The sequence below is a fragment of the Copadichromis virginalis genome, linkage group LG17 (genome assembly GCF_057382275.1).
Source record: "Copadichromis virginalis isolate Kocher_CV1m ecotype Utaka linkage group LG17, C_Virginalis_male_GT1.1, whole genome shotgun sequence".
In the NCBI taxonomy this organism is placed as follows: domain Eukaryota; kingdom Metazoa; phylum Chordata; class Actinopteri; order Cichliformes; family Cichlidae; genus Copadichromis; species Copadichromis virginalis.
This window is the reverse complement of record NC_140634.1, coordinates 32,663,529-32,675,531: the sequence shown is the minus strand read 5'-3', so window position 1 is coordinate 32,675,531 and position 12,003 is coordinate 32,663,529. Positions and strand designations below refer to the sequence as shown.

Here is a 12,003-nt window from a genome sequence, read left to right as displayed (position 1 = left end):
TGTGTGTGTGTGTGTGTGTGTGTGTTCATTTACACACACTGTTACTACAATCAGCGAGGCTACACGTTCAATTTTCAATCAGGTATTGAATCAAACGCCAAATGAATCAAACAAAGACACAGGAAGTTACATATGCACACCTACGCAAAATAGTGACACACTAGTAGGAAGCAAGAGGGTAAAAGGAAAAACACAGAAATGAAACTGCAGTGGTGAAGAGAGAAGTGGACACACAAACTGACTGGAGGATACACACAAACACAAGCGTGCTCACATACACACTGCACACACCCGCAGTAGCACACAGTCAGGTAACTGGGGACCAAACACTGAAGTGAGCTACATGAGGCAGCATCTTTTTATTGAATTTAGAAGGTGAAAGAGTAGAAGACACAAACACACTCAAATCAAATCGGTGCTGTGTTTGTGCAGCACTTGGCCAACAGCGCGCTTCCACACTAATAGAAATAAAAACATTGCTTTAGGACTGAACGTTATTGCATTTACATCATTTCTATTGCATTCCTCAGTGTTACCGCATGGTGAAAACTTGATGTACGCAATTACTGATACAAATACCAGCCTCAAGTGGATTTGTGTTCAATCCGGATGTAAGATGTTTACTCATCTGAGCTCTGTACACTGTTAGTGTTTTTTTTTGTTTTTTTTTTATTTTACACCAGTCTGGTACTTTCTGTTCCTCGTCTCTTATCCTTTTCTTTCAGACCCATAAGTCTCTGTCCTTATCGCAACCAATTTTACTCTCACCCTGCTGGCTTCTCATGACAGGCTTTCCTCCTCACCACTCACTCAGTCCAGCTCGTGCAAAAGGTCAAACACACCCATAGAAATGGAAAATACCAGACTCGCTCGAGTATCTCCCCTTCCTCTGTACACAAACTCAACTTTTTTCAAGTGGCAAAGGGAGTTTAGAGGAACATTGCTAAGCAACATGATAACACTCTCTGGTGGTTCCTAAACATTATGAACTGAACCCCTCACAAATACTGTTAATTGTATTTAGAAAAAACTCAAATAAAACACAGTCAGAGGTCAGAAGAAGATGAAAAGCTTGTTGTGATTTTGCTAAAAGATCTCATTTACTCAATCCCCACACTTATTTTTCCTGCACTGCAGTGACTCCAGATCGCCCTGGCAATATAAAACCACTCACTGCACATAAACTCACCACTCCGCGGCAAAGATACGATCTGTAGGATACAGTGATTTTTAGTGCTGACACCCAGGCAGAAAGTTGTAGTCCGGACAGTAATTGAAATATTAAATGAAAACCAATTGCAGAGCATTCTCCCAGGATGCAGTCATAGGTATTATTACATTCTGACTGTGCATATTGTTTGTGACAGCGTTTGCTGGTGAACTCTGTTGCACTCCCACCGTCTCGGTTTCTCCTGCCACCCTTCTTTTCATCGCCTCCAGACTAAGATATTCTCTCCCCCCATTCTTGCCTTTTCTCCTGCTTATTCCCCTTTCCCCTCACTTGTCCACATGGCTATCAGTCTGCATATGACAAGCAGATGCTCACCATGCAAATATGCCTTTTAAAATCACTGCGTCCTTCATCTGTAGCCAAACAGATACGCAGGAATTCAGCACATTTTTTCAGTCACATTTTGCAGCCTTCCTGCATTTTTCTCTATAGTTGTTTTTGTGTATAACTTAATATCCAATATATCAGCTTGTCAGGAAGATTAATATAATTTACTTTGTGAGCTGTACAGTATGTGCTTTAGTAAGGTTTTTCATTATGACAGAGCTGACTTGAAATTATTTCATACAAAACTTTAATCAACTGCTCAAAAAAAACATCTGGGAGATGAAAAATGCAAAGAAATTATATTTTATATACACAGTCAAACTTTGCTGGACACAATTTATCTGTTTCTATAGGATGAAGTGTTTAGCACTGTTGGTGTATTTGCCAGTATAGAATAAAGTGTTTTATATTAATATACTAATGCAACTTATCTGGCATGCTCTTTAATAATATGTTGATTCTGCTTCATTTGCTTTTTTGAAAACTGCACATTAGTCAAGTTTTAACAATATAAATGCAGGTTTGTGTCAGTGTGTTCCTCTTTTTGTTGAATTGAGAACTGAAAACGATTATTTATTCCTCTTGAAATTCCCGATAATTTTGTTTTCTTCTCCACATTCTCCTGTATTCTCGTGTGATCTACACTTTTCACCTACCCTCACCGGCCTGCAGTCTCTGGGAAGAGAAGCAGTATCTGGAGAAAGAGAATGAAATTCAGATGAAACCTGCTGTAAGTTCATTATTGCACCATCCAGTTCTAGTTTCAGAGGTGTGGATTACTATTCCAACAATGGTCTTGAAAGAGGATAAATATGAGTTTTACTTTAAGCCTCTATGCAGGCGTAATCCCTCCATATGAAGAGCGGGAACTGTCATTTCAAGCAGTATGAAGCTAAATCATTTTTATTCCAGTGTAGCAAAAAGGAGGGCAACAAGTGGAATGAGATTTAATCATTAATAACAAATCGACCTAACAGGCCAAATTCTTATTAATAATTTCACCATAACGTAGCATTTCCAACCCTTGGATTTTATTTTAATGATAAACAATAACAAGCAACACTTTTGGTGAAGAACATTTTATCAGATGTTGCCAAACAACCCCGAGGGTTACTCTCAAGGAGCACTACATTTATAAATTTCATCAAACTTTCTACATTTTATTGCTGGTGCTGCTAATGTCAAAAGAGTCTGAGCTTTGCAAAATTTCCTGAATAAATTCAGCGGCAGTGCTAATAACATTTGCATGTGTTTATATGCTACCGTTTTAATTGCGGAGTGCAGCACCAGATCATTACAAATTAGCCTGAACTCAAAAAGTGTTTTTAATGAGTCAAAGAGGCTCATGGGTAGTATTTAACCAACCAAACAAGTTATTAAAAAATATAATAAAACTCTAAACTCAAAGATCATCAGGGCCAAAGAAGTAATCAGTTCCACTGCCGGTGGCGTGCTTGCTGTTCAGGTAATTTGTTTTCTTAAGTGCTTTCTGTCTAACACTCACACTCTGATGGATGCATTAGAGAGCAACTTGGGGTTACTATCTTGCCCAAGGGTATCTGGCTTGCCTGGTTCCCTGGAGCCAGGGATTGAACCGCCAACCTTCCAATTTACAGATGACCTGCTCTACCTCATTGGAACCAACTAGAAGAATTTAGCAACTTAAAGAATCCAAATTTAAGGCACATCTCAACTGGCTTCACTATTTACAATATATGCCACATACACTTGAAAAAATCAGAAACCTACTGTATTGTTATTTTTATATATACTAGATTGAGTCAGATGTTGAACCAGTATATTAGATTTAAAATAAAGTAAAGTCAGAGTAATCTAGCACTTTTAAAAAATGTTGAATTTCAATTGGTTTGTTCTGAAAAGTTTAGATTTAAAAAATCTGGAAAAACTCTGGCTTCTTGATTTTGTCAGTCTGGGTCATTAACTTGAAATACTTAAAAACGCTCACTGTGTATAATAATCATTTTTATCCTTTCACCCATCCACCAGTTTGAAAAATACAAAGTGTGAGCTTCAATTCGTTATAATGTACCTGATAATTCTGTATTATCAGTCTGTGGTTTACACGCTCTATGGGTCCTCTAGGAGCAAGAGGACAAGACAGAGGTCATGCAGGATCAATATGAGGATCTGAGGAGAGAGGTGGCACAAAGACAGCGAGAAATCAGGTATTATATGATGATGAAGTTTTAACATGCATTAACCACTATCTGTGTTCTGTGTGAGTTTGTTTTGTGTCTAACTGCAGATATTATCACTTTATTATCACGCCTTTAATGAAAATTGTTCCAGAGGTTAATGTACTTGTGTTTATACCTCACAGAAGTCTGATGGAAGATATAGAAACCCACAAAAAGCAGATATTGACAGAACAGAATGAGCTGGAAGATAAGAAGGCTCTCATTGAGCTCAAAGAGGTCTGTGCGAATGAGGGGGGAATAGCTTATAGGGTGCCATCAATAAAATAGCAAATCTGCCTTCTTACATGTGAACATCTCCATATGTATTACAAGGCTGAGAAGGCCGAGCTCATCAGAATACCTGACCAGATTTTAAAGGAGGCTGAAAGGAAACGCTCGGCGAAGGAGTAAGTATATTAGTAAACTCCTCCTAATCTTTGCTGGGGAAGAGCAAGGAGAATATAGTTAGAAATTCCAGGAATGTCAATGAGACAGCTAGGGTGCTTCAGAGACACAGAAAAGAAAAGACAGCTGGAGCAACTTTCGAAAAGCCACTGCTCTAACCTGCCTCCACCCCTTCATCTGGAATTCGTACACAAACAAAATAAAAGTATCTGGATGAACCATTAAGATTCATAGTGGAAAGATTTTCTCTTTTTAATTGTTTATGCTCAGTGTAAATGTCTGGATATCAGTCCTTTTTTTTCCTACTGAAAACCATTTTTCAGTTTACATTTCTGCAGATTCTCTGGCTTTTGATCTACAGTACTACCAAATAAAGAACTGAAATGAGGGGTACTTTTTGTTGTACTACCCAAATTCTCAAAAATTTTCAGGCATCAGTCTTTTTATTGTAATTCAAGTGCAGCTGCAGGATGATTCACTTGCTGCGTCACTGCAGTTCCTTTTATGTTTCTTTTAAATTAATATTTGGCTTGCGAGTATTGCGGTGGAACTGTCTGTATAAGCTGTTTGAGCGCTGACTTGTAATTTCAAATTCACAAAGCTGAGGGGTACTGTGGGGTGTATGTAAAAGATGCATGCGCATGCTGTTATTTCATAAGATATGCACTAGAGCACACTTTTATCCTGTTCTCATACTTGCGTTCGTTCTTTATTTTTTACATTTCTTCCAATTCCTGAAACACAAATACCAGAGCTGCAATGAAGAAGATGAAAACACTAAATATGGAGATTTCAGAAATTGAGCAGCAAGTAAAAGCGGTGGATGAGCGAAACCATTCCCTCAGGATGAAGAAGGAGGACGTGATGCAAGAGCTGGAGGGTCTGAGGGTCCAAGTGGAGGCCAGTCAGAGGATTCAGAGGCAGCTGCTGAAAGAGCAGGAGATCAAGAAGGAGGAGCTGAATGAATTTATGGGCAACAGGTACTTTTTTTTTTCTTTTTTCTTTCATTTAGTCTGAGCGACTTTGACTATTCTTAGGGAATCGAACATAGTGCTTTTCAGGTAGTGCTAACAACCTCTTCTTCTTAAACTGCAAACAGTCCAAAATGCAGCAGCCCGCCTTTTGACTGGTACCAGGAAATTTTGCCATATTACCCCTGTCCTAGCTAGCCTGCATTGGCTGCCCATAAAGTACCGTATTCAATTTAAAATATTACTCCTTACTTTCAAAACTATTAATAAATTAGCGCCAAGTTATCTTAGTGAACTTCTCAAACCACATACTCCTGCTAGAACACTCAGATCTGCCACTCAACTACTTCTGACCCAACCCAGATCTCGACTGAAGTCCCGGGGTGACCGTGCGTTTGCTCTGGCTGCCCCGGTACTGTGGAATACCCTTCCTCTCGACCTCCGCGCATCTGACTCCATTGCACTGTTCAAATCACGATTAAAAACCCACTTATTCAATCTTGCCTTTCCCTCTAGTTAATATTTCTTTTATGATTTTATATCATGCACTTCTATGCTCATTTAAATTCTTGTTTGCTCTGTACCTGTTGCTTTCCTATGTATTAGTGACAGTTATCTGTTTGCATATTTAGTACTTGCTTTGGTCCTATTTCTATTATCCTCCTCCTATACTCTATTTTACTTGTTAAGCACCTTGGCATACCCTTGGTTTTTAAGTGTGCTTTATAAATAAAGTTTATTATTATTATTATTATATATCCCTTTAATTGACACATTTCACCAATCGTAGGACTAGGAGCACACTGCACTGGCTTGTGCCCCCCCCCCCCGGCTGGGTTTCTTCATGAGATAGATAATGTATGTTCAGATAGGATATTTGTCATGCGTGTCACTGTGTTTTCCCATTACCAGAGGCATCTTGGAAATGAAACTGCAGAACATCATGTGTGACAGAAAGCATCTGTATGAGAGACGGTCTCTGCAGCTCAAGGAGAAAAACAGGTACAGAGTGATATCTCACGAGTAATCTTTTCCACATGGAAATTAGTCCTTACATACTGAGAACCTTGACGGTGACCTTTTTCTGAACACAGAAATGTTAGGTTTGCATTTAGCATTTGCGTTAGCGTCTTCACGTGTTATTTTAGTAGTTTAAATCAGTCTTCTCTGCCACTGCTGGTGTCTATGTCATATATGTTCTAACATAAAAGGTCTTGAATAATCAGGCCCCATCTTATCTTAAAGACCTCATAGTTCTGTATCACCCCAATAGAGCACTTAGCTCTTAGGTTACTGGCTTACTTAAGGTATTTAAAAGTAAGGTATTCAATTTAATTTATATAGTGCAAAATCCCAACAACAGTCACCTGGAGGTGCTTTATATTTTAAGGCAAAGATCTAACAATATTAGAGAACCTGCTCTTTTAATTAACCAGCTCCTAGTTTGGATTCAGGGGACAGACACCCTCTCTACTTAAGATTGTGCTTGAAACTTTCCTTTTGGTAAAGCTTATATAGGCCTGGGCTGCTGGAGGCTTCTTCTGGAGGTGTTTCTTCTTCACTCACCTTTTGTCACTAACTACGTGTTTATACACCTCTCTGCATTTAATCATGAGGTTATTATTAACCTCTGGCTGTCCTCCAGAGCATGTCTTTTGTCCTGTCTTCCTCCCCTAATCCCCAAGCATTTGCGGCAAGTGGCAGCCCCTCTCTGAACCAGAGGTTTCTTCCTGTTGAAAGGGAGTTTTTCCTTCCCACTGTTACCAAGTGCTTGCTCATAGGGTGTCATCTGATTGTTGGGGCGTTTCTCTGTATTATTAAAGGGTCTTTGACTTACAATATAAAACGGCTTGAGATGGTTTGTCAGTTAGTCATGACTAGGGAAACCTAGTCATGCTATAAATCATTTAATGATACACTGTAAAGATTAGGGGTGCAACGATACACAAAATTCACGGTTCGGTTTGCACTGAAAAAATATGTTGTTGGATTTACTTAATTCAATGGTGGACATTTGTTGCACACAGATGTTTTGCTTTGGCAGCAACTTAAACAATTGAGTTAAATTAACACAATTTATTCATGTTCAATAAACCTGTGCAATTTGTGTTGATAAAATGTGACTTAAACATGTTTTGATGAAGTAATTTGAGCTCTTGAAATATTTTAATCCTTCACAATTTTCTCACTTTATCCCAACACCATTCAATAACTTTTACCCAATACTACTTGGTCACTTAAATGCTACATGTTATCTTCAAATTACATTTTGCTATTATATTCTAGTATCAAATACACAATTTTCAAATGGAGGCCTTATAACAGATTGTATTGTTCTCTTCCAAGATGGTTGCTGGCATCCACCAGTAACCTTTCAAAACAAAATGTCTAATTTCACTGCATTGACAGTAGGTAAAGAATTAAACTGACATTACTCCTCCACTGAATCTACATAAATCAACAGTTAAATAATGTCAGTTCTTCCGTGTTCTCTGGAATCAATCACAGCAAAGAAATTAGACTGTTTCTTTTGAAAAATGTTGGGAAAGAACAAATCAAAACATTCTATTTAAGGCCTCTGACGTCAAGATTCAGTTAAACAACAATTATAACTAAACAATTTGAGGTAATGTTAGTTTCCATTAACATTAAATTAGGTTACTGAATTGGCAAACACCTTCCTATTAACATTACCCATTTTACCCCAATAACTAAAGAAATTAGCACTTGCAGGTCAAAACCTTTATTCAAGAGATGCAAAAATAACATTGATACAGTGACTGTCAAAAATTACAGCACTGATCATACTGTGACATCTTGGTTCAAAACAGCACACTTAGAAATATTCAACGTTCTTTACTTCAACTGAATGAAACTGAAAATACCATTTCACACGACCCATATGGGATATTTAGACTGCATAACTGTTCATGCTACATCTCTTCACTAGTAAAAGAAAGAAAAAATACAAAGAGAAATTTAAAAATGCTGCCAAAATGCTGTACAGAGCAAAAGGAAAAACAAACAACAACAAGAAAAACGGCTCGTCCTCATGGCAGTTGCAGAGTATATAAAAATGAACCCTGCGATCTGTTCCTGGAATTGAGCTTCAAAAATGCAGCAGAACAAGTGTGAGATTTAAATGTCCTCTCACCTAGAGCTGATCAGCTTGCATGCATAACAGTGAGCTTTCCTTGCAGGAGCAGTTTTGTCTTAGTTGTGAGTTTTTCTTGAGAGCTGAGTTGCATCCAACTCCATTACCACCGTTTGAATCACCTCAAAAGTGTAGCAGAGTTGTGATGGGTAACTCATATTGAAGGAATAAAAAAGGTCCAAACAGCATGGCTACTGCAAAGGTCACGTTATCCAGATCTTGAAGAACTACTATACCCTCGATGATGATGCCAACATCAGAAAAGTCATTGCCTGGTGCATCCTCTGGAGACAGATGTTCATTGTGGTTTTCTCAATCTGTGCAGTGGCCTCAGTCAAGTCCTGGTTAAACACAAAACATTTCTTTAAGATTCCTTTTTAAACTCATCTCTTTTGAATCTACCAGTTCTAATGTTAGAGTAATTTAAACCAATGCAAGCAACATAGTAAATAGCTATAGCCAAAGAGTGGCCTGCCATGCTGCCATTCATGGTCTAACAGAGTTTCTAAGACAGAGTGAAAAACATAATAATTTCAAATGCTTTACATTAGTTTTTGTTAGAAAGACACCGGCCCATCAGAAATCCAGGTTATGTCACTCAGAAGATGTTAGAATTTAGACTTTCAGCCCCACAATTTGGTTAGCTGTTGGTCTTTTTTTTTTCCAAACAAAAGCTAATGTAAATATTGGTGGGATTTTCCTTTGTTCACTAGAATGACAAATTTAAAGTTTTTTCACACTGATGTGACCCCTAATATAAGGGGGTGGGGCCTCAAGGGGGGGCGGCCGAGTTCGCTACCAGGCCTCATGTGAACTTCAAATTATTAAAGAGGACTACTGGTCCTAACCAGTCCAATGAGGATCAAGTGGATAACTAAATGCATTTTTAAATGTTGCAAAGCCACAATCTACTCATAAACACTCACCATGAACTCCTGCACCAAGATGTTGCAATTGTCTTTCACACAGATGCGGAGCACTTTGATGAGACTCCCTTCGAGCATTAATGTCATCCTAAAGTATTATAACAAAGAAAACAGAGATTTGTGAACTTTTCAGTAGCACAGAAGAAAATGATCCCAGACAAAAACTTAAACCAGTCAACATGCAACACCAGCATCTACAAAGAAATATCAAAAGTTCCTGTTTGACATCAACTTTATGGATATATAGTTTCCAGAACATTTATTTTTTTAAAAAGATAAATTTTTCTCAGTGGGCCAGTAAATGCATAACGAAAATTATGGCATCCTTTCGGTGGAATCAGTACTCACGGGTAATAGTTGACTGTTTCAATGGATGCAGCATAAAAATCTTTTACTGACCTAATGCAATACATATACACTTTGTAGTTAAAGAATTTTAAAGTTCTTACTGTCATCATGGCAGCTACATCCTTTAGCTTTGTGCCCTGTTCCCCCAAACACTTTCAGCAGACTGTCAGAGAGAAACTCAGCTCCATCAGAAACCTTGACTGTAAAGGCAAGGTTGGGATGCACTGGAATGCTGCATTTCATCTAAAATGACATAAAATTATTTTGAAATAACAGCAGGCACTGTGCTTGGTTAATCAGTAATGTTTTGTTGAATAAAAACTGTGTTTCCAGATCTTATGGGATTAAAAAAATCCAAAGATGTTTGTTTCTGATTTGCAACCCAAGAACCCACAAGTTACAACCTCATTTTAGTTCAAGTGTGCATTAATGTGAGTCCAGTAATCACCTTTCTGACAATACATACAGGTTAAACCTATGGCAGATTTTGGATTTCTCAGTTGTATTAATAGGGTGGTCTATTTGAGTATGCATGCACCTAATAATTATAAAAAACCTATTATAATTAAGTTACAGAAACCTTAAGCGAAAATAGAATATACTTTCTTACCATAACACCTTGAACCCACAATCCATCAGCTGACTCCTGGTGAAATGCAGAATAGAGGTAATCTCTCAATGTGCAGCAAAAAAAAAACAAAAGGACAGCAGGTGAGGGCAGGAAGGGTAGGGATGTAAGCTAGCATAATGCCACTGATGATATTAGCTAAAGCTGTTCAATGTCCAAAATCTCACTAACACCACGGTGCAGTAAATACACAATGTAACTGAAGAGTCAGTTGGCAAATCTATTCACACAGAAAACCAAATTATGTTGTGAGTGCCTCGTAATTAGGTTTAATGTGATATTACGGCTCTTGTGCCAAAGACAAATTCAAATGAAAAAGCGCCAATTCTTTGACAACAGATAAAACAGCAAATAAGCTAACGGCTCTTTTTTAGCATGTTACATGGCGGCACTCTAGACGTTTAACTACATTTGGCTGAAATATGGTAAACATTAATTCAAAAAATCAAGACATACCAAAAAACGTAGAGTTGGCTGCTCGACTTGACTGAGATGGATGCATTTTTTAAACCACGATCCAAAGCCCGCGAGATGAAATCACGCGTGGTTTCACGAGATTTAACGTTGCTATCTTATTGACTTACTTCACCTGAACATGATATGAACAATTTAATACACCCTTTCTGCATATCATGTAGTTTTTACACTATATAGTTACATTTATCTTTAAAACATGAGGCAATTGTGTTAAATACATGCAAGATGCTTACATAAATCCAAGAGATGGCCAGTCCCTTTTTTTCAGTGTGGTTCGATACTTTGGTGTCACGGTTCGATATTTTTTCGATACAAAAAAATGTTCATGCCTTTTTAATTTGTCATTTATTAAAATTATAAATATATATTTTAACTCAAAAGTACAGTTTTTAAATTTAATGTTGCTGAAACAAAAGTAATAAAAAAAATAATAAATATATCTCAGGGCTCTCAAAATTTCAAAATCCCTGGTAGCCCTTCGGGCAGGGACTCTTCAGTTTTTGGTAGCCCAAAATAAATGTAAGTAGCCCGAATAAAAAAGAGAGCAATTTTTTGATTGATGTTTTGTTTCCTTTACAATATTATACTTTAATGTATAATATTGTAAAGGAAACAAAACATTAATCAAAAAATTGTTGAAAAACAAATTACAACATTGTATAAAAATTACAATCATCAACTCAAATACTTGGTTCTAATTGAACAGAAATTTCTATGAACTTGTAAGAACTGTGTAGGACATGAATCAGTCTGTGTCAGATCCTGAATTTGAAATTTCCGCTGAAGTCACGGGTAAGAGACAAGTGGAACCAAGATCTAGGCCATTTGCTTTTTGAAGTTTGCAAAGACTGCTAAATTTTGCCAGTGGTAGTTCACTCTTTGCAACATAGTACGCTGTTCTAAACAGATTTTTCAGGTTTATTTTTAGTATGTTATTTGCAATTGGTGTTTGTTCTGGGAAAGATATTGCAGACTGAGCAATAATGCATTTCTTGCATTTCTCATGGCTTCTAATGGGGCCTTTCTTAAAATGACTGGTCCCAGTAACAAAGGCGCTTGTCGACTCAGAAATCGAGAGAAAACCAACAACACACCCGGCAGAACATTATGTTATTTACACGGGTGCACATAAGTGGTCCGCATGTGCGCATTCGCTGTCAAAATAAAAGAGGCGCACCAGGTAAAAAGTTGTAACGCGCGATTGCGTCTATATAAAAAGCACTGTTTTTGTCAGCTAGAGTGGGATTTTCACGGCACATTCCGCACCACATCTCTGTGCGTTCATCATTTGTTTGAAGCCAGCTCACCTCCTGCAACCACTTTTCTGAGAATACGCGC

The 12,003-nt window shown here is 37.7% G+C and overlaps 1 protein-coding gene and 1 long non-coding RNA gene across 4 annotated transcripts in view; one reads left to right on the top strand and one right to left on the bottom strand.

The window, feature by feature from the left end:
- The window catches only part of ccdc146 (coiled-coil domain containing 146), a 63,719-nt gene that overhangs the window by 20,196 nt on the left and 31,520 nt on the right, over positions 1–12,003 (top strand). For both annotated transcript variants that reach the window (XM_085436202.1, XM_085436201.1), the window contains exons 5-10: positions 2,231–2,288; positions 3,662–3,744; positions 3,900–3,993; positions 4,090–4,163; positions 4,914–5,141; positions 6,045–6,134. In XM_085436202.1, the coding sequence (XP_085292328.1) occupies positions 2,231–2,288; positions 3,662–3,744; positions 3,900–3,993; positions 4,090–4,163; positions 4,914–5,141; positions 6,045–6,134 (627 nt within the window). The remainder of the gene's footprint in view (positions 1–2,230; positions 2,289–3,661; positions 3,745–3,899; positions 3,994–4,089; positions 4,164–4,913; positions 5,142–6,044; positions 6,135–12,003) is intronic.
- Positions 7,071–11,240, bottom strand: LOC146689743 (uncharacterized). 2 transcript variants are annotated; one of them, XR_014916076.1, is made up of 6 exons: positions 10,899–11,240; positions 10,645–10,777; positions 10,171–10,206; positions 9,662–9,803; positions 9,213–9,300; positions 7,071–8,627 (listed from the first exon to the last, which is right to left on the bottom strand). It is a non-coding gene; the product is annotated as an uncharacterized LOC146689743 (long non-coding RNA). The 2 variants fall into 2 exon arrangements; XR_014916075.1 differs by having other exon boundaries at positions 7,072–8,627; positions 10,645–11,240.